We start from the raw sequence: 18712 nt of genomic DNA, 5'->3' as shown, positions 1-18712 counted from the left end.
AAGCCCCCCACCCCACCCCTGTCCCCTGTCCCCTGTCCAAGCCACAAGAAGACACCAGCAAAGTCAGGCAAGGCGCACAGACTCGGAGCCCAGCAAGCCCGGCGCGCACCTGCTCCCGGGCCCCCGCGCACCTGCTGAGCAGCGCTCCGGCCTCGTCTCGCGAGATCCGGGCTGGCGTAGTGGCCCCCACCCCCACCCCGGCCACCGAGTACCTCTCCCCGCCCCCGGGCCGGGCCTCCCCGCCACCTAGGGGACCAGCCCGGCCCCCTTTCCACCCCCACAGCATCGTAGCGGCTGCGCTCCGCACGCGAGCCCCTCAGTCCCTAGGGACCCCGCCTCCCAGGCTGGAGGGTGGCCCGGCGGGCAGGTGCACGCGCCGCCTGCCGCCAGCGGGTCCCAGGCGCGCCCGGGGTGGGGGGACCCGGGGACCGGCTGTGCGCACGGCGCCTGTCGGCGCTGCATCCCTTGCTCCGCTCTCCACCCCGCCCTGTGATTGACAGGCAAGATGTCGGTGTGGAGCGAGGCAGGAGCCTTCACCCCTGGAGCCCAGCGGCGGCAGCAGCAGCGGCGACAGCGGCGGCAGCAGCAGCAGCAGCAGCAGTGTTGTCGCGGGGAGCAGACCGCAGCCAGCCGCAGTGGGCGCCGCAACCGCGCCAGGCGTGCGCACAGCATCCTGAGAGTGCGCTGAGCGTGGGGACCCGCGGACCATGCCGTGTCACCGCGACCGGGAGGGGGGCAGGAGCGCTCCTTTTTGACATAAAAGCCAGCCGGCCAAAAAGATTTATATACATATAAGTCCGCCCTTCACGGAGCCGGTGTGCGAAGCGTGAGCTCTATTTCCCTCTGCCTCCTCCTTCCACTCCTCCTCCCCTCCTCCTCCTCTCCCTCCTCCTCTTTCTCCTCCTCCTAAGTGTACAGACTGCACCCTACCACCTGGTTGGCTTCTGACAAACGGGTATCTCTCCCTTTTTAGGGACCAGAGACACAGAGAAAGAGAGAGGAGAGAGACAAGGGACATTCTAATGCAGACTGCCTGATACTCCCCCCCAAAAAATAATAATAAATTTTGGCTCTTGTCCCCTCCTCCAACCCCCACCCCCTCAAGCTTGTGTGAGATGTTGGGTTTCTTCAGGAGACACTGCTGAGAAGTCGCAGTGGTTGGAGAGGCGTAGGGGGGTGGACTCCCTCTACCTCCACTCCCTCCCTCCCTCCCCCTTTTTTCTTTCTGGGAGGAGGTGGAGGAGGAGGAGGGGAAGGGGGGTTGCAGAGCAAGCGATGGATGAGGAAAACATGACGAAAAGCGAGGAACAGCAACCTCTGAGTTTGCAAAAAGCCTTGCAGCAGTGCGAGCTGGTTCAGAACATGATAGACCTGAGCATCTCCAATCTGGAAGGGCTTAGGACGAAGTGTGCAGCTTCCAACGACCTCACGCAGAAGGAGATCCGGACCCTGGAGGTAGGTGTTGCCTGAGATGGGGGGGGGGGCAACCCTGCCTTCTTTTCCTCTTCTCCAGTCCTACCCCATCCCTTTGGGGTTCTGTTTGTTGAGGGAGGGCCTGGGTAGGGGAAGGGTGAAGCAGGTGGGCACCAATGATGCGCTATGATTTATCACCTGGCAAAGCCAGCACGGATGTCCCTTCCCAGTGCGGCTGTTGTCTGTGCTCGGCCGGGTGGCGGTGGTAGCAGTAATAATTGCTGTTCCGTATTTATTATTATGGGTTGTAGCTGTTGCCATGATTATTCTTTCCTGTGGGAGGAGGGAGTTTTACTTTATTATTATTATCTTTTCTTTTTCTTTCTGTTCTTTTTTCTTTCTTTTTCTTTTCTTTCTTTCTTTTTCTTTTTCTCTTTTTTCGTGTTTGGGGATTTGTTTATATGCCGCCGGGCCGGGGGCTTGTGTGCTGGTTGACACGGTAAGGAGCCGCAGGGAACCCACGTGACCTTGTGCGTTCTGCAGGTGGTCAAAGGTGGTTTTGGCTGGTTTGATGGGGCTGCCTGAAAGGAAAGACTCGACCCCTTTGCTCTGCGCCTCACCCGTCACCCCCCATCTACAAAAGATGCATTACAAAAGGTCCCCAGGGAACTACCCGTTTCTAACACAGTCATTTGATGTAAGGGGATGAATGCAGGCCCAAAATGTGTACAAAAAGAAACAATGTTACGGTTGCTGGAGTGGTTCTCTCCCTAGGTGGCGTGGGGAAAACCCTCTTGAGTTGTCTGGCTGGGGGGCCAGGGGACGGAGCTGTGTTTGGCTCTTCGTAGCATCTCTCCAACAGAACTTGAGTGGAGTCGGAAGCAGTTTTCTGAGAGACAGTGACAGGGATGGCTACAAAGTCACCACAAAGAGATGGAAGGAACTACTTTCCTTCAAAGGCCATTTTCTCAGAGGAAACTTTCAGGGTTGTGAGAAAGGCCTGGTGTTCTGAAATCCTTGGGTGTCCACCTTGTTCAAAATGTCAGACAGTTCCAGCCCCCTCACCGTCCTGCTCACCAAACGGCCCATCTGTCCACAATTTTTGATTTAATTTGGGAATTCCCACGAGCTGGCATTTGCCAGGAGGTGGTGGCCATGGAGAGCAGAGCAAAGGAGGGTTCCCCTTTTAGTGGTGTGGCCATGGATCATGGAGCTTGGTGGTTTGGCTGGTCTCTGGCTTGTGAGTTCTTGAAGCCTGAAGTCTTCAGTCTCGGCTGGCGGGTCATCTTAATGCACCTCTCTGATTCACTTTTATTTCTCCAGCGGTGTTTTAAATTTGGGGAGGTAATCAATATGCAGGAGGTTATCATTTGGAAAGAGGAGTTTGTGTGTGTAGATTTTAATACAGCGCTTGCCACCTTCGGATAGATGTCTGTGCTCACCTGTCAGGCGGTAACACGATCCTGGGGATGGAATAAGATAAATAGCAATGTGGCAAGTGTGTTGGGGGCACAGGCGTCGCCTTTCTCAGAGTTTTGAGAGCGAGAGAAGGCTTGGTTAACGTTTGCTGCTGGAAGAAAAAGTGTGGGATGTATTAGCCCAGCCCTGGTCTCTGCACAGGGCCCACAGCAGATTGGTTCAGAGCTATACCTGGGAAAGCTTATATAGATAACCCCTGAAGGCCACCACCACACCTCTTCTAAAAGAACCCCCATGCTGGGCTCATTATTGAAGTTTAAGTTTCTCACAGGTTCCCTTCTATTCTGTCCTCTGATGATTCCCAGGAGAGTGGTGACCGACACAGCTGGGCACTCTGACTGGGGATGTAGCTCAGGGGTCCAGTGCTTTTGTGGCATGCCAAGGCCCTGGGTTCAATCCCCAGCACTGTGCAAACACACAAACTGACAGTGGGTACCTGGTTCTGTGTTGTCTCTCTGCAAGGTGGTTTACATTTGAAACGGGGAGGACAGGAGCACTGGTCAAGAAGTTGGAATCATAGGTGTCTTAGTCAGGGTTACTACTGCTATGATAGTAACATGACCAAGGGAAGTTGGCTACGAAAGGGCTTATTCTACTTATGCGTCCACACCATAGTTTATCACCAAAGGAAGTCAGGGCAGGAACCTGCAGGCAGGAGCTGGTGCAGAGGCCATGGATGGAGTTGCTTACTGGCGTTCCTTCATGGTTTGCTCAGCCTGCTTTCACCAGCACAGGGATGGCACCACCCGTAACAGGCTGGGCTCTCCTGCCTATTATAATGAACATTTTCTTATGAAGAAAATGCCCAGCAGCTGGATATAATGGAGGCATTTTCTCAGGTGAGGTTCCTGCCTTTCAGATTACTCAAGCGTGTGTCAAGTTGACATAAAACTAGCCAGCACAATAGGGAAACATCTTTCTTCTGAGGGTACCACAGGGCACACCAGTCACTTGATCCTTATTGCCAGTGACTGTTTTGAAACAATGATGTCAGTTTTGCCTTTCTAAGTCCCTAATAGGACCAGGGGGTAGGGGAGGATCCTCGCCCTGGGGAGGCTATGCTCCTGCTAGACTTCATGTTTGTATTCACTGAGTTTTCCTCCTTAACTTTTTTGAAAGCCTCACAGGGGTGCTGGCTAAAGTGTGGATGCCCAGCATCTGATGGCCACATTCTAATTTAGCTGAAATCGGAGAGAGGGCCGAGGAATCTGCATTCAGTAAGCAGACAGGGTGCTTCTGTGTATAAGTTTTCCTTGGTGGTGCCAGGAATTGATCCCGGTACCTTGTAAAAGCTAGACAAGGGCTCTACCACTGACTTTAACCCCAAACCCCAGGTTTCTGATTCAGGTTTTGATAGGGATACTTTATGAATTACTTATCCAAGCTGGGCATGGTGGTGCACACCTGTAATCCTAGTACTTGGGAAGCTGGGACCGGAGGAGGGAGAGTCCAAGGCTAGCCTGGGTCACATAGTGAGACTGTGCCTCAAGTTAAAAAGGAAAAGAGGGCTGGGTTGTGGTTCAGTGGTGGAGATCTTGCCTAATATAGCCTGTGCAGCTCCAAACTCTGAAAAAATACAAAAACAACAACAGCAAAACTCAAACAACAACAAAAGCCCTGATCCATCAGGACATGTGTACTCCAGCTTTCTAGTTTTGTTTTAATATCACCTTGAACTTTGATTATTGTGCTTGTGAGTACAAGGACACACTCTACTTTGGATCCAGGGATTGAACCCAGGTCCTCAGGTTTTCAAGGCAAGTGTTTGTCACCTTGCCAGCCCTTATGTGTATGTGGGTGATTTAGTTGGCTCATGGCTCTGTCAAGGGCAATGATATCCATCTTTCAGGCAGAATCCCAAGGTGGCTCAAGGCATCACATGTTGAGAGACAAGTTCCCTGTTGTTTCTGCCGTTTAAGGGTGACAGCTCCCTGCTCACAAACGCCAACCTGAACATATTGATGATAATTAGTATGCACTCCTCAAGAAATAAAAACACTCCATGTGAACTTGGCCTTCACAAAGCCTTCTTCTTGGTAGGGAAGAGAGGTTTACTTCATAGTAAAGTGACAATGAGGGCCAAACCCTGAGGACATTCTGATGCCTTTTCTCTGCCGGTTACAAGATGGCTCCATTGCTCCAGCTGCCACATCCGCATTTAAGGCAGGAAAGAGAAGGATTCTTTGAGTGTGGAGAGATGGAAGCTTCACATTTTTGGCTTCAGGAAACAAGGACTTTTCTGTGGTAACCTTCCTTCTCAACAGCAACGTTCAGTTCTGTTTTCTTGGCCATAGTGGGGTCAAATGTTCTAGCTGCAAGGGAGGCTGGACAGAGTGGAATAGTCATCCTTTTCCTTGCCCGGGATGACCCCTGTGCCCACCATATAAAGTCAAGGTTCTGCTTTCATGGGGGAAGGGTCAATGGGTGTGGGACAGGCCACCAATGACACCAACTCCACATTTTATTGGTGGAAATTTTGATGGAGAAGAAAATCGTTGCTGTGGAGTTTGAGAGGGGCTGGCGACCTAACTGCTCTGCTTTATGTTGGATACAAAGGGAAACATTTTAGCCAAACTGACAATCTTGAGTAATAACTCCTGCCTCAGTGGGGTCGTAGGGATGGCCAGTGGTGACACTTTCAAAGACACTAATGAACTAAAGTGTCATTAGGTACTAAGCAGACAATAGGGCATAGGCAGATTGTATTTATTACTCTTCCCTTTGTTGTGACTGAATACTGTTGGAAAGTACTTTAAAAGAAGGTTTATTGCTGGGTGGTGGTGGCGCACACTTCTAATCCCAGCACTCGGGAGGCAGAGACAGGCAGATCTCTGTGAGTTTGAGGCTAGCCAGAGTTACATAATGAGTCTCTGTCTCAAAAACAGAAACAAATAAACAAACCAGTCACAGCCCATCGGGATGGGAAAGCGTGGTGACAGAAGGCATCAGGTCTTATTCAGTCATTAATAAGCAGAGGGCAGATATCAAACTTCAAGACTTGCCCCTCAGTGACTCACTTCCGTCAGCAAAGCAGCAGTTTTAAAGCAATGGTTCTCAACCTTTGGTCACAGAAATGGTTCTGTGACCTGTTTGGGGTTGAATATCAGATATTCTACATATCAGACATTTACATTACAATTCATAACAGTAGCAAAATTATGAAGTCGCAATGAAATAATGTTGTGGTTGGGGGGGTCACCACAATATGAGGAGCTGCATTTAGGGGTTATAGCGTTAGGAAGGTTGGGAACCACGGGGCTACAGGTGCGACAACTTTCTAAAGCAGTGACACAGGTTGGAGCCCGTGGAACAGTGAGGGTGGTCAGTAGGGGGTGGTGCGGGGCAAATGACAGGGGAGTGGCTGGGTGCAGAGGAGCTTGAGTGACATTTCTGAGCGTGTGAGGGAGCACAGTGGCTATGTGGGATGTTAGCCCTGTGCCAGAAGCGAACATGCAACACGTATTCTATGGGCAAAATAAATTCTGTGCTGACAGGGTTTGGAAACACGGAGTGCAGGACTTCTCAGCGTCTTTACTGTGTCGTCTGTGCACACTGTACCTCGGAGAGGAGAGTCTGGGCTGTTTGTCTTTCCCAAGGATTGCCCTGGGGGTGTTTATTCCATAGAATCCACCTGGGGAAACTTAGCCAGGCAGTGAGGGAGGCCTGCCTGACTGGGGAGGTGGGGATTTAGAGTGGAAAGGTGGGTGGGAAGGGTGGAGATTGTAGCAAAGGTGACCCTGTGGCTCGCTAGACTTCATAGTGCCTCACAGGGACTGGCCTGCTCAGGATGGAGGGTGCCTGATGGAATGTCACAGGAAATGAGCCCAAGTCCCCGATTCCTGGGGTCTTACTTAGCACAGCGGAGTCACACTGAACGTTTGCATCTCTTTGTGGGAGGAGGCAGAAATCTTTAGAGGTTTTGGAGTGACTACTGTCAAAAGATGATTGACGGCAAGTCTGTTGACAGTCTGTAGCAGGGGCTAGCCAGCCTTCTCTGTTCAGGGCTGAGCAGCAAATACATTAGGCTTTGTGTACCCAAGCTTCACAGCCGCTCACAGAGCTAACAGCATGAAGTAGCCGCAGTCGACAATGAGATGTGGGGCGTGGGGGAGTTTCCCAGTAAAACTTTGTTCGTGGCCCCTGGATTTTGAGTTTGATATTATTTTCATATACCACGATGTATTATTTTTCTTTTGATTTGTTATACATTAAAAAGAAATATAAAAGAACTATTCTTAGTTTGGGACCTGACAGGACTGGCCACGGGTGAAACTTGGTTCATCCCTGCTCTGGAGGAGGAATGGGATTAGACAGGGGTCATCTGGATGGTGATCAAGCGACATGAGGGCTGGAAGGCTCTGGCCGTGCACAGGGACATGGCTCTGAGCTGGCTCTGCTGTGATCAGCATCAAGGAGAGGGAAATGATGGCTTTGGGGGACAAGGGCAGATGCCATGACATCTCACGTGGCACAGGCATCGTGGCTGCACTTAGCAACATTGCTTTCCACACATCCACCTCAGTTCTTGGTTTCTTTGTCATGAGTCCTCCCTGGACTTAAGTTCATTTGGGAAAGTCTGTGCTTAAGATGGACTTTCCTCGAGACTGATTCCTGTGAGTCTGTGGGCTGTGCCCAGTTGGCGATTCTATCGCTAGTCTTTTCTGACCTCCTTCATGGGGCCACATGGAGCTGGAAGAAGGGGTTGGGGTAGGATGAGGAGCCTCACAGGGCAATGATTTGGGTGACTTGTATTGTATTAGTGTCCCAGGAGAGCCAGGACAGCACTTGCCAGGGAGTAGGAGGCTACAGAGTGGCGCCATGTTGTTTCCATGTTGTGTCCTGTGAGCTGGGGTGAGTCTTGCGGTCAGCCTGAATGCAGGGGAGGGGAGCACACCCCCCATTCTTGGTGGGAGTAGCCACAAAGGCTAGTTAGATGGGATTGGCTGTGATAATTAGACTCCAGTAGAGCACGGTGGCTTCCTTGCTCACAATCAGTTCCCGATGGGTTGACTGACCCCTGTTGTCTCAGGCATCAACTTTCCAACTTGTATCATCTTCCTTCACATCTAGGAAGGGCAGAGAGTGCGGAGAAGTCAGAACTGCTTAAAACCTCCTTCCTGAGGTCACCCTTGTCACATCCGCCCGCCTCCCTTAGCTAGAGTTCGGTTGCAACCTTCTGGGAAGATCGTGTGTGTGTGTGTGTGTGTGTGTGTGTGTGTGTGTGTGTGTGTGTGTGTGTTGTGGGTGGCTGTGGGCCCAGGAAGAAGAGTGGACTAAGTTTGTGAGGGCAAGGGGTCTCTGGCACAGCAACTCAGGGCTGTCTGACCAGTGTAGTTTATTCAGTGACCTCCAGGCTAATGAAGAGACTTCTCAAAAAACAAGGTGACTAGTACCCGAGGACCAACACCCAGGTTTGCACGCGTGCACACACACACACACACACACACACACACACACACTTTGCATAGATCTTTCCTACAGAAAAAGCCACGGTGAGTGGCTCCATGCGTCCTAATGAGCTTGTGTTCATCCAGTGACTCCATTCAGTCTTGAGGACTTAAGATGTCCTCCCTCACATGGCTAGTCGACTGCCTCAGTGTCCCCCAGATTACCTCCTCCGAGGGATAACCTGGCTTTTTTTCCAATGTAGCAGAAGTAACATTGCAAGAGGAAAAGTCCCCAGTGCCTGTCTTCTTTAGCCCCTGTTTGCAATCTTGACATCGGTCAGCTGTGGGTCAACTGTGGGGCACGGACAAGACAGAGCCGACATGGTTGTGTATTCCAGGAGATGGGGAACCACTGAATATTCTAATCGAGGATACCTCGATGGTGAAACTAAACAGAAGCGCACTGGACAGAAGAATGGGTGTGAGCTCACCACACACCTCCCCAGGGAAGAGTGTTCCAGCTGACGGAACAGCAGGAACAAAGGAACAAACTTCCGAAGTGGGATGTGCAGGTCATGCCGCTTGGGGAAATGGAGTCCGGGTAGATCGGCTGGGATGAGAAGGGTGGCAAAGAATTGAGGTTGGTGGACCGAGAGTGGTGGTGCACACCTTTAAATCCCAGCACTTGGGAGGCAGAGGTAGACGGATATCTGTGATTTGTGGCCAGCCTGGTCTGCATAGGAAGACTTGTCTCGAAAAGAAGAGAAATGAAATAAGAATGGAGGCTTCTCCTCGGTGTCAGGCTCCAGAGGTCATTGTTGGTGCTGCTATGTACGGGAGGAAGGCTTGTGTGGGGAGGTTGCTCTCCAGGGTCCCTGCTGGCGTGAGGTGCTTATGTTTGTTCTCTAGATGAGTAAACGGGAGCCTGTATGAGGCTGGAGCTATGAGGCCACTCCTTACACCAAGTACATCTTTCTTATTATTCAGGTGTTATTTGGTGTGTGTGTGTGTGTGCGCACACACACACATGCATGTACGCACATGCTCCATAGTACATGTATAAAAGTCATACAACAACTTTGTAAATTTGGATTTTTTTTTTTTTAGCCATCTTTATGTGGGTTCTAGGATTGAACTCAGGTCTCTAGGCTTGTTGGCAACACATTTAACCACTGAGAAATCTCACAAACCCTAAAGTGTTTTTTATCTCTCTCTTTCCTTCCCTCCCTCCCTCCCTCCTTCCCTCCCTCTCTCCCTCCCTCTCTGTGTGTGAGTCTCTATCTGCATGTGTACCTTTATGCTAAAAGAGGGCATCAGATCCTACTACAGATGATTGTGAGCCACCATGTGGTTGCTGGGAATTGAACTCAGGACCTCTGGAAGAGCGGCCAGTGCTCTTAATCTCTGAGCCATCTCTCCAGTCCCCTGCCCCCAAGTGTTATTTTCAATGGGCTGCATATTATTCTAGGCTGTTCCACAATCCCTGACTGAAACTCTACAGATAGGTGCTTTTATTGTGACTTCCCAATGTGATGAGCCTGTGTTAGACATCCTATGGCTGGGGCTTGCCTGCCGGTCCCTAGAAGTAAAACTGTTAGGTCAAAGGTCACATTTCTGGACCTTTAGTAAGTTTTATCAAATTGTTCTCAATGAACAGTGTGAGAAAAGGCCTGCTTTCCGTATCCTCAGCATGAATGCATATTTTATTTTCTATTTTGTTGCTTCTGATCCGACCCCACGCTCCTCTTCAGCCCCAGCTCCACTGTAGAGATTCTCAGAATCCTGAGTGGCAAACCGTGTCTGAGGGATTCACTGCCCACCTCTGACTTTGGGAATGGCTTCTAACTATGGAGTTTTCTAGTTTCCCTGCAATGAGCAGTGGTTTTCTAGGTCCCCACTCAACTTTGGGGAAGAGAACAGACTAACTTTCCTGTTCCCCTCTTTCCACCCAGTGTGGGTCTGGGACAGGGGAGATATTGCAAGACCAGAGGCAACTAAGGGCACTAGGTGGCTGGGATGGAGGCTGAAGAAGCTGAGGGATGGGAAGAGACAAGGGACACACTTAGGAGAAGGAGAAGCCAAGTGAAGCCTGGAGTGATTTTTTCCTGCAGGTTTCCTCCAGGCTGGAATGCCTCCCCAGTGGGCCATGACTGTAACCGTGGTCGATCCAGTTTTACAAGCGAATTTACAGAGGTTTAAAGCAATCAGTTCGACCCAAGCCGTTGTGGCAAGGCAGCCACAGATAAGGAACAGGTTGCGGGTCACCCTGTATTCTGGTATCTCCAGGGTGGCATAGCCCCAGAGAGAAAGAGGTGAGACCACAGCAGATGTGGGGCAGGGGCTACTTCTGATGTGGATGGAGGTGATGGTTATAGATTAATAATGACCGTAATGATGGGATATTGTTTGACCACCGTCTTTTGGGATGACAGTCCTTAAATTGAAATGGAAACAACCTCAGGTGGCCACAGAGACCCGCGCTCACTGATGTGGTGGGTTCCTACTTGAGATCGGACTGCACGAGGGTTCTAATCTCTTAGAGCACTGCAAAGATCAGAAAGAGGTTCAGTAATGTTTTATACGGGGTACGTAGAAATGACAATATTTTACATACACTGGCTTAACTCTCTCAAAGTTAATTCACACGTATCTTGGTGCCTTTCTCCCTAAGGAGATGAAAAAGTTTCAAACAACGTCAGTGGCATAAGGGATATTTGTGTGAGGCAATACTGGTGCCCCCCTCTCCTCTCCTCCCCTTCACCCCTCTTTCCCTGCCCCTCTTCTTCCCCCTTCTCCTCTCCTCCACTTCCTTCCCCTTGAGTTGGGTGCTGGGACTTAAACACAGGCAGTAGAGCGGAAGACTCAGTGTGTTGTTGTGACGAGGCTCTGTGACAGGGATGGAATGTCCACGGAATCCTGCTGGAGATACTGAGCTCCTTTTGGGGCCGATAGTGGTGGTGGTTCCTTGCCATTGCAGGGCACCTGAACTGTGCCTCTGAACTGTGAACTTAAAAATTATTAGAGCAGGAACTTTATGTGCATTTTTAACATAATGAAAAGTTGCTCTTAGCATTTTTATTACACTTATGTATTCACTGTGTATGTGTGATACACACACGCACACACATGTGTATACGTTGGTATGTGCCCTGCAGTGTGCGTTCGGAGGTCAGAGAACAGTTTGTGGGATTCAGTTCTGTCCTTCCTCCATGCCGTGAGTCCTGGGAAGTGAACTCAGACTTGGTGGCAATCACCTTTACTCCCTAAGGTTTCCCATCAACTCGAGAAGTGAGGGTTTTGCCTGTGTTCATCCGTCAGTGATCGGCTGCTTTGGCGGCTGTGCTCAGTATGGAGGCCCACAGATGGACAGGAGTGACCATGAAGTGGGGCACCCAGGGACTTCGTTTGTAATTGTTTAGCATTTTTATCTTTACCTGGCTTGGAGGATCTGTGTTTTGTGAGGATTCAAAAATGGAACGTACATAACATTGTACAGGAATAGAACCATTTGGCCAACTTCTAAAGAGCGCCCCCCAGGTAGGCATTCCCTGAGTTCTGTGACACTCATCCAAGACTGCACATCAGGGGACTGGAAATGCCCCTGACGAAATCCCTATGTTTATGACAGCAGATTTCAAACAGTGAAGTCGCACTGGACCACTTGTGACCTGGGATGCTTCCCTCTATTCTTTGACCGCACATCTGCCCACCTGCTAGTCCCTTGCTTCATGTACCAGCCCATCACAGTGTTTGATGGACTCAGAGTAGCTGGTGGACACGGGTACACAGCCCTGCGGAAGTCTGTGTGCGCACACCATGGGTTGATGCTCAGGCTGCGATTTTTTTTTTTTTTGATGAGGAAACGACATGCTAAGTGCAGCCTGGATCTTGAGTGAGCTTCCTTGAGCTTTGCCGAATGTGTGCAGCAGACCCAACCAAACCACTATCGAGATGTGGAGTGCTCCTTACCACATGGTAAACTCTCACCCTGACCTTAAATCAACCAAATTTGTGCTCCCTTCTTATCCACGGAATATTATCTTTTTGCCAGTGCAGAGTTGTATGGTTTTTGTTTGCTTGTTTTCGTTGTTGTTTTTCAAGATGGGGTTTCTCTGTGTTGCCTTGGTTGTCCTGTAACTTGATCTGTAGACCAGGCTGGCCTCGAAATCACAGAGATCCACCTGCCTCTGCCTTCCGAGTGCTGGGATTAAAGGCGTGCCACCACAGCCCTGTATGCTAAATAAAATGATACATCATATGCTTTTAAAATCTTTGGCTTTTAAGAAATCTTTATGTGTGCGTGCGCGCGTATGTTTGTTCACATGTGTGGAGAACAGAGAGCAAACTTGGATGTTGCTTCTCACTTTCCTCCTTCTTTGAGACAGAGTTTGCCACTGTGTATACCAGGCTAGCCCAATGGGTTTCTGGGAATGCTTCTGTCTTTGCCTGCTGCTGTGTCCGGTCTTGTGTGAGTTGTAAGGCCTGCACTCGGGTCCTCTGCCCTGTGGAGCAGGGACTTCAGCCACTGAGCTGTCTTCCAAGGCTACTTTTTGCTTTTTTTTTTTTTTAAAAAAATTATTTTATTATATAAATATGTATTTCTTTTTCTCCCTTCCTTCTTCCCTTCCTTCTCTCCCTCTGTTTATCACTATTTTTCCTAGGCTGAGCTTGAACCCCTGGCGTCCTTCTACCTCAGTGTCCTGAGTAGCTGGGACCACAGGTGTGCACCACCACACCTGACTGAGTATTCCTGTGAGTTTTAACCTGTAGGTAGGCTTGTAAAAGCTGTCATGCTCAGGCTGCTGAACAGGCCCCCCACCCACTAAACCCCTTCCCATTCTGATGGTTCACCCTTCCAGCCCCACCTGGAACCCTGGCCATCCTCATTTAAAGAATGTTCTATGCATGAAATCACTGGCTAGGTTGCTCTCGAGATTGGTTTTTTTCTCAGACGATGTCTGTGAGATTCACATCCACATGGTTGCACAAGGCAGTGCTTCCTCTGTGTGTAAATGTGTGTGTGTGTGTGTGTGTGTGTGTGTGTGTGTGTGTGTTTGTGTCTATGTGAGGGTACCGTATCTCTGGACAGATATGAGCTGCCATGTGGGTGCTGGGAATTGAACTGGGGTCCTCCAGAAGAGCAGCCAGTGCTGTTAACCGTTGAGCCATCTCCCAGCCCCACGAACTTGTTTTATGTGAACTCAACTTTAAATTTCTCCGGGATAAAAACATAGTTGTGGAGTGGCCAGATTATAGGGTAGATAACTGCTTTCCATAGGCCCCACCCTCTGCATCTGTGTTGACATGTGTGGCTATTGACATGAAGCTCCACGGCTTCACCAGCTCCGGGGAGAGACACCATGGCCGTGGCAACTCTTATAAAAGAAAGCGTCGAACCGGGGCTGGCTTATAGTTTCTGAGGCTTAGTCCATTGACAGCATGGCGCAGGAAGTATGGCGGCACGTAGGCAGACATGGTTCTGGAGAAGTAGCTGAGAGGTCTACATCCAGATCCACAGACAGCAGGAAGAGAGAGACATTGGGCCTGGCTTGGGCTTTTAAAAAACTTCAACCTCCTTCCCCTCCCCCCCCCCCCCCCGTGACACACTTCCTCCAACGAGGGCACACCTCCTAATCCTTCTCAAGCATTGCCACTCCTGACGACTAAGCATTCAGATAGAGGAGCCGTGGGGCTGTTCTTATCCAAGCCACCACAGGCACTGCTTAGTTTTGTACTTGTTTGTGGGTATCAGGGTGGGAAGTTTAGGTGCTGTGGCACATATGGAGGGAGGGCAGAGGACAACTCTTAGGGGTTCTTTCCTTATGCTTTGTTGGTGTGGGGCACCCTCACATCTTCACCTTGGCAACCGACACCCTGACCCTCAGCGTCATCTCACCAGCCCCCAGTACTTTCCCAATCCCTTTCGCATCAGCATAACGGTTTCCAGTGGTGCCCCTCTGACGTCCGAGGTAGAGGGCAGGCGCTGGGGGGTCAGCTCTCCCCCAGAAATGCCTGTTGAGAACATGTAGGCTCAAGTCTGTGGTGGCCAATATTGGCTGTCCCCTTGACACACCCTCAGCAGAGGACACACCCTCCATCAGAAGTTTCTGTGGTCAGACTGAGGAGAGGCAGAAAGCAAACTTTCTCCGTGGCCTCTTCTCCAGTTCCTGTCCTCCATTTTCCTTCAGTGACTTCCTGCCTCGGCTTCCCTCAGTGATGGGCTGTACACTTTAGCCAAATGAACCCTGTCCTCCTAGAGCTACTTTTGGTCGAGAGTTTAATCAGGGCACCAGAAAACAAGTGTCCTGAGACTTTTCTCCTGCTTAGTTCTTTATAGGCCCCGAACAAGATCCCCCCCTCCTGCTCTTCACACTTGCTTTAAATCGTGTCTCTGACAGAGCAGAACTTTGGTTTTTGATTGGTTGGTTTGTTTTTCGAGACAGGGTTTCGCTTGTGTAACAGTCCAGGCTGTCCTAGAACTTGCTTTGTAGACCAGGCTGACCTCAAACTCACTGAGATTCACCTGCCTCTGCCTCCCAAGTGCTGGGATTAAAGGTGTGCGCCACCATGCCCTGCTCAGAGCAGAGCTTTTAAACTACGATGAGCAGAAATGATCGGTTGTGCCTTTTGCACGTTGTAGCTTTTGGTGTTCTGGCCGAGAACTCCACCTGACCTTTAAGAATGTCTCCTGTCTTTGAGTGTAAATGCCTTGCATCTGCTAACCTGTGTTTAGACCCATGATGTATTGAGTCAGTTTTTGCGTAATCTTCTTTCCCTCCTCACTTTGGGTGTGTTGTTGTTTCAAAGACTGTTTTTTTTTTTTCCTCTGAAGACTTGTTTCTTGTGTCTGGACTGTAGGACCAATTACCCACACCTATACCAATACCCACGTTTTCTTTTAGGAAAATTTAATTTTTATTGACATGTGTAACTAGATGCATGTATGGGGTGTGGTGTGGTGTGCTGGTATGTAGTGTCTCTTTGTATGTGTGAGCACAGGGTATGGGTGCTTGCGTATGTGAATGCATGTGGAGGTCAGAGGTTGCTGCAAGTGTCTTCCTTCTTCACGCTCCATCTTATTTTTTGAGGCAGGGTCTCTCGCTGAATGTAGAGCTCACTGATTTGGCTAAACCGACATTGAGCCACAGGGATCCTCCTCTCTCTTCCGCATGCTATACTTGGGTTTTTATATGGTTTCTGGGGATCTAAACCCAGGTCCTCACGGTGGCAAATGCTTTGGTGGCTGAGCCATCTCCACAGCTCCTTGATGTCAAGTTTCTTTCTTTCATTTCTAAACTTTCTTTTTTGTAGATTTCTTTATTTAATTTTATGTATGAGGTTTTTTTGTTTTTGTTTTTTTTTTGATTTATTTATTTATTATGTATACAGTGTTTTGTCTGCATGTAAGCCTGCATGTCAGAAGAGGGCACCAGATCTCATTACAGATGGTTGTGAGCCACCATGTGGTTGCTGGGAATTGAACTCAGGACCTCTGGAAGAGCAGCCAGTGCTCTTAACCTCTGAGCCATCTCTCCAGCCCTGCTGGAGTGTTTTGCCTTCAGAGATGTGTGTGCACTACTTGTGTGCCTGGTGCCTGTGGAAGTCAGAAGAGGGCGTCTGATCTCCTGGAACTGGAGGTATGGACAGTTGTGGGTCATCACAGGGGTGCTGGAAATCAAACCCAAGTCCTCTGGAAGAGCTCTCAGCCATGGAGCCGTCTCTCTACCTCCATAACAGGGTTTTTAGAATAAGGATAAACAAGCTGATTCTAACATGGAAAGAGAATGGATTAAGTAGCCAAAGCAGCATTGAAGAAGCAGCAGGGGGAGAGAAGAAAGGAAGAAAAGAGAGGCAGAGGAGGAGGAAGAGGAGTTAGGAGGAACTGAAACCATCTGATTTAAGCATTAGTCTAACACTACGGCAGTCACGGCAGTGTGGTGTTGGCACAGGGTGTTCAGTGTGTGGGTCCTGCATGCAGTTGCCCAAGTGTTTCATTTTATTCTTGCATTCGTATTAAATGACATGACTTTGAGATGTTTCATTGGCCTTTGTTACTTTTTAGCATTAGAAATGTGAACGAGTTTTTTTTTTTTATGTTGACCTTGCATCTTGTGATTTGAATAAACATACTAGGAATTTTTAAAAATGTAGATGCTGTAGGAATTTTGTACATGGACAATTGCACTGTCTGCAAGTAGGGATAGTTGCATTTTTAAATTTTTCATTTTACTGGCTAAGACTTTTACTGTGATGTTTAGTAGGAGCAGTGGGAGCTGGCATCCCTGCCTTGCTCCTGGTCTTTTCAGGAAAAACACTCAGTGTTTCCATCATAATGATGTTTGCTTTCGGCATTTAAAATATATTGCTTTGGTATATTAACCTTTCCTTTAAAAGATTAAGACATTCTTTTCTTTCCTGGTTCACCCTGAGTTTACGTTTGGTCAAATGCTTTTCCTTGACCAATTAGTATGGTCATATAGTTTATTTTCTTTATCAGTTAGTAAGTACAGCTTGTTTCCTTTATAATGCTTTTATTTTTAATTATTCATGAAAGTGTTTTAATTAATTAAATTTCTTTTAAAATATTTATCCTTATTTTATTTGTGTGGGTGTGTCTGTATGCATGTATGTCACTTTGTGTGTGATCATGGGGGCTAGAGGAGGATGTTGGAGCCCCTGGAGCTGGAGTTACAGGCAGTTGTGAGAGATATTATGTGGGTGTCAGAAACTCTACTCAGGTCCTCTGAAAGAGCCACAAGTGTTCTTAACTGATCAGCCATCTCTCCAATCCCCAAATCAAATTTCTTCGATAGTGTTAAGATTAAGTAAAACCTGGGGGAGTGGAAGGGCAGTGGCAGGCAGTGGTGGCACACGCCTTTTATTTCAGAGGAGGCAGAGGCAGGCAGATCTCTGTGAGTTCGAGGCCAGCCTGGTCTACAGAACAAGTTCCAGACAGCCAGGGCTACATAGAGAAACCCTGCCTTGAAAAACCAAAACCAAAACCAGAGAGAGAGAAAGAGAGAGAGAATAATTTATTCTTGGTAAAATTGGGTAGCTTGTGGTTTCAAGGAGTTGGTTGGTAAGTTTTATTTAAATTATTGCATCTACAGAGACCTCACGCTTTCCTTTTCTTTATTGCCCATCTGGTGCCCATAGGATCTGTAGTGATGTCTCCTCATTTGTGCCTGATTTTGTCAATTTGGCCAGGGCTTATCATTCTAATTTTACCTTATCAGAAAGATGGGTTTTTGGTTTCATTTGTTATCGCTTTTTTCTTCCAATTTCTGAAGACAACAACCAGAGCAACAAAAGCTTGCTCTAACTGTACTCCCATCTGGTGCGGGAGAATTGTCTGTATTCTGTCAATCATGTTTTAAATAAATGCTGATTGACCAGGCAGGAAGTATAGGTGGGTCATCCAGAGAGGAGGTAGAGGTGGGGCGATGAGAACAGGAGAATTTTGGGAAGGAGGAAGCCCATTCCTCCCATTCCTGCCCAGACTATGGAAGAAGCAGGATGTGATCTGCCTGGCTGAGAAGGTATTGAGCCATGTGGCTAGCATAGATAAGAACAATGGGTTAATGTAAGCTACAAGAGCTAATAAGTAGCCTGAGCTAATGGGCCAATCAGTTTTATAACTTATGGAGACCTCTGTGTGATTTTCTTTGGGGTTTGCTGACTGTGGGGTATTGGGTGAGACCGAAACTCCAACAAGCAGACCCATCATGTTACACCCACCCCTGTTTTATTCTCTGGGTTTACTTTGCTCTTCTCTTTATGTCTCTTGTCTTTCTTTTTTTCAAGGCTGTGTAGCCCTGGCTGTCCTGGACCTTGCTCTGAAGACCTGCCTCTGCCTCCCAAGTGCTGGGACTAAAGACATGGGCTACCAGGCCTGGTCCTAATGCAGACAATCTTTCTAAGTTTGTGACGGAATCCCTAGTGTTTAGGAGTCTCCCATTAGTTTCTTGCTGCTGTTTTCTAGTTTAATCCGGTTATGGTTTGTACGCTTCCCATTCTCAGATGTCTAAGGCTCCTTACTTTGTCTTGGTGAATGTGCCTCTGTTTGCTTGCAGTGAGTGAGTATTATGCTGTCGGTGTGTGCAGTGTTCTGTAAATGGGAGCCCCAGGCTCTGATGGGATTGTTTATTCTCTCTCTCTCTCTCTCTCTCTCTCTCTCTCTAATGCCGACATTCTCTCTGGCTGTTCCGTTGGTTACAGACTGAGGAGTCTTGACACCCTCTATGTTTTGTAGATTTTTCTTTTCCATTTCTTTCTGGTTCTCTTAGTTTATGCTTTATGTATTTTGGTCTGTTTTAAGTGTTTACATTTAGAATGGTTACATCTTGATGACTTTTCCTTTTTAAGATTATTTTTGTCCTTATTTTGTGTGTGTGTGTGTGTGTGTGTGATGTAAGGGGCGCACACCGTATGTA

At 48.6% G+C, this 18712-nt stretch overlaps 1 protein-coding gene across 2 annotated transcripts in view; it reads left to right on the top strand.

Annotated features, from left to right (window-relative positions):
- Positions 1 to 602: 602 nt before the first annotated feature.
- The window catches only part of Ksr2 (kinase suppressor of ras 2), a 359771-nt gene continuing 341661 nt past the window's right edge, over positions 603 to 18712 (top strand). The window contains exon 1 of one of the 2 annotated variants that reach the window (XM_085681325.2): positions 603 to 1455. In XM_085681325.2, coding sequence (XP_085537451.1) covers positions 1276 to 1455 — 180 coding nt within the window. In that variant the 5' untranslated portion in view covers positions 603 to 1275. The remainder of the gene's footprint in view (positions 1456 to 18712) is intronic. The other variant, XM_085681322.2, reaches the window with a different exon arrangement.

The sequence above is a fragment of the Myodes glareolus genome, chromosome 2, assembly GCF_982192425.1.
Source record: "Myodes glareolus chromosome 2, mMyoGla1.1, whole genome shotgun sequence".
NCBI lineage: Eukaryota > Metazoa > Chordata > Mammalia > Rodentia > Cricetidae > Myodes > Myodes glareolus.
Note: the sequence above shows the minus strand (reverse complement) of the source record. Positions and strands in the feature narration are given on the sequence as shown.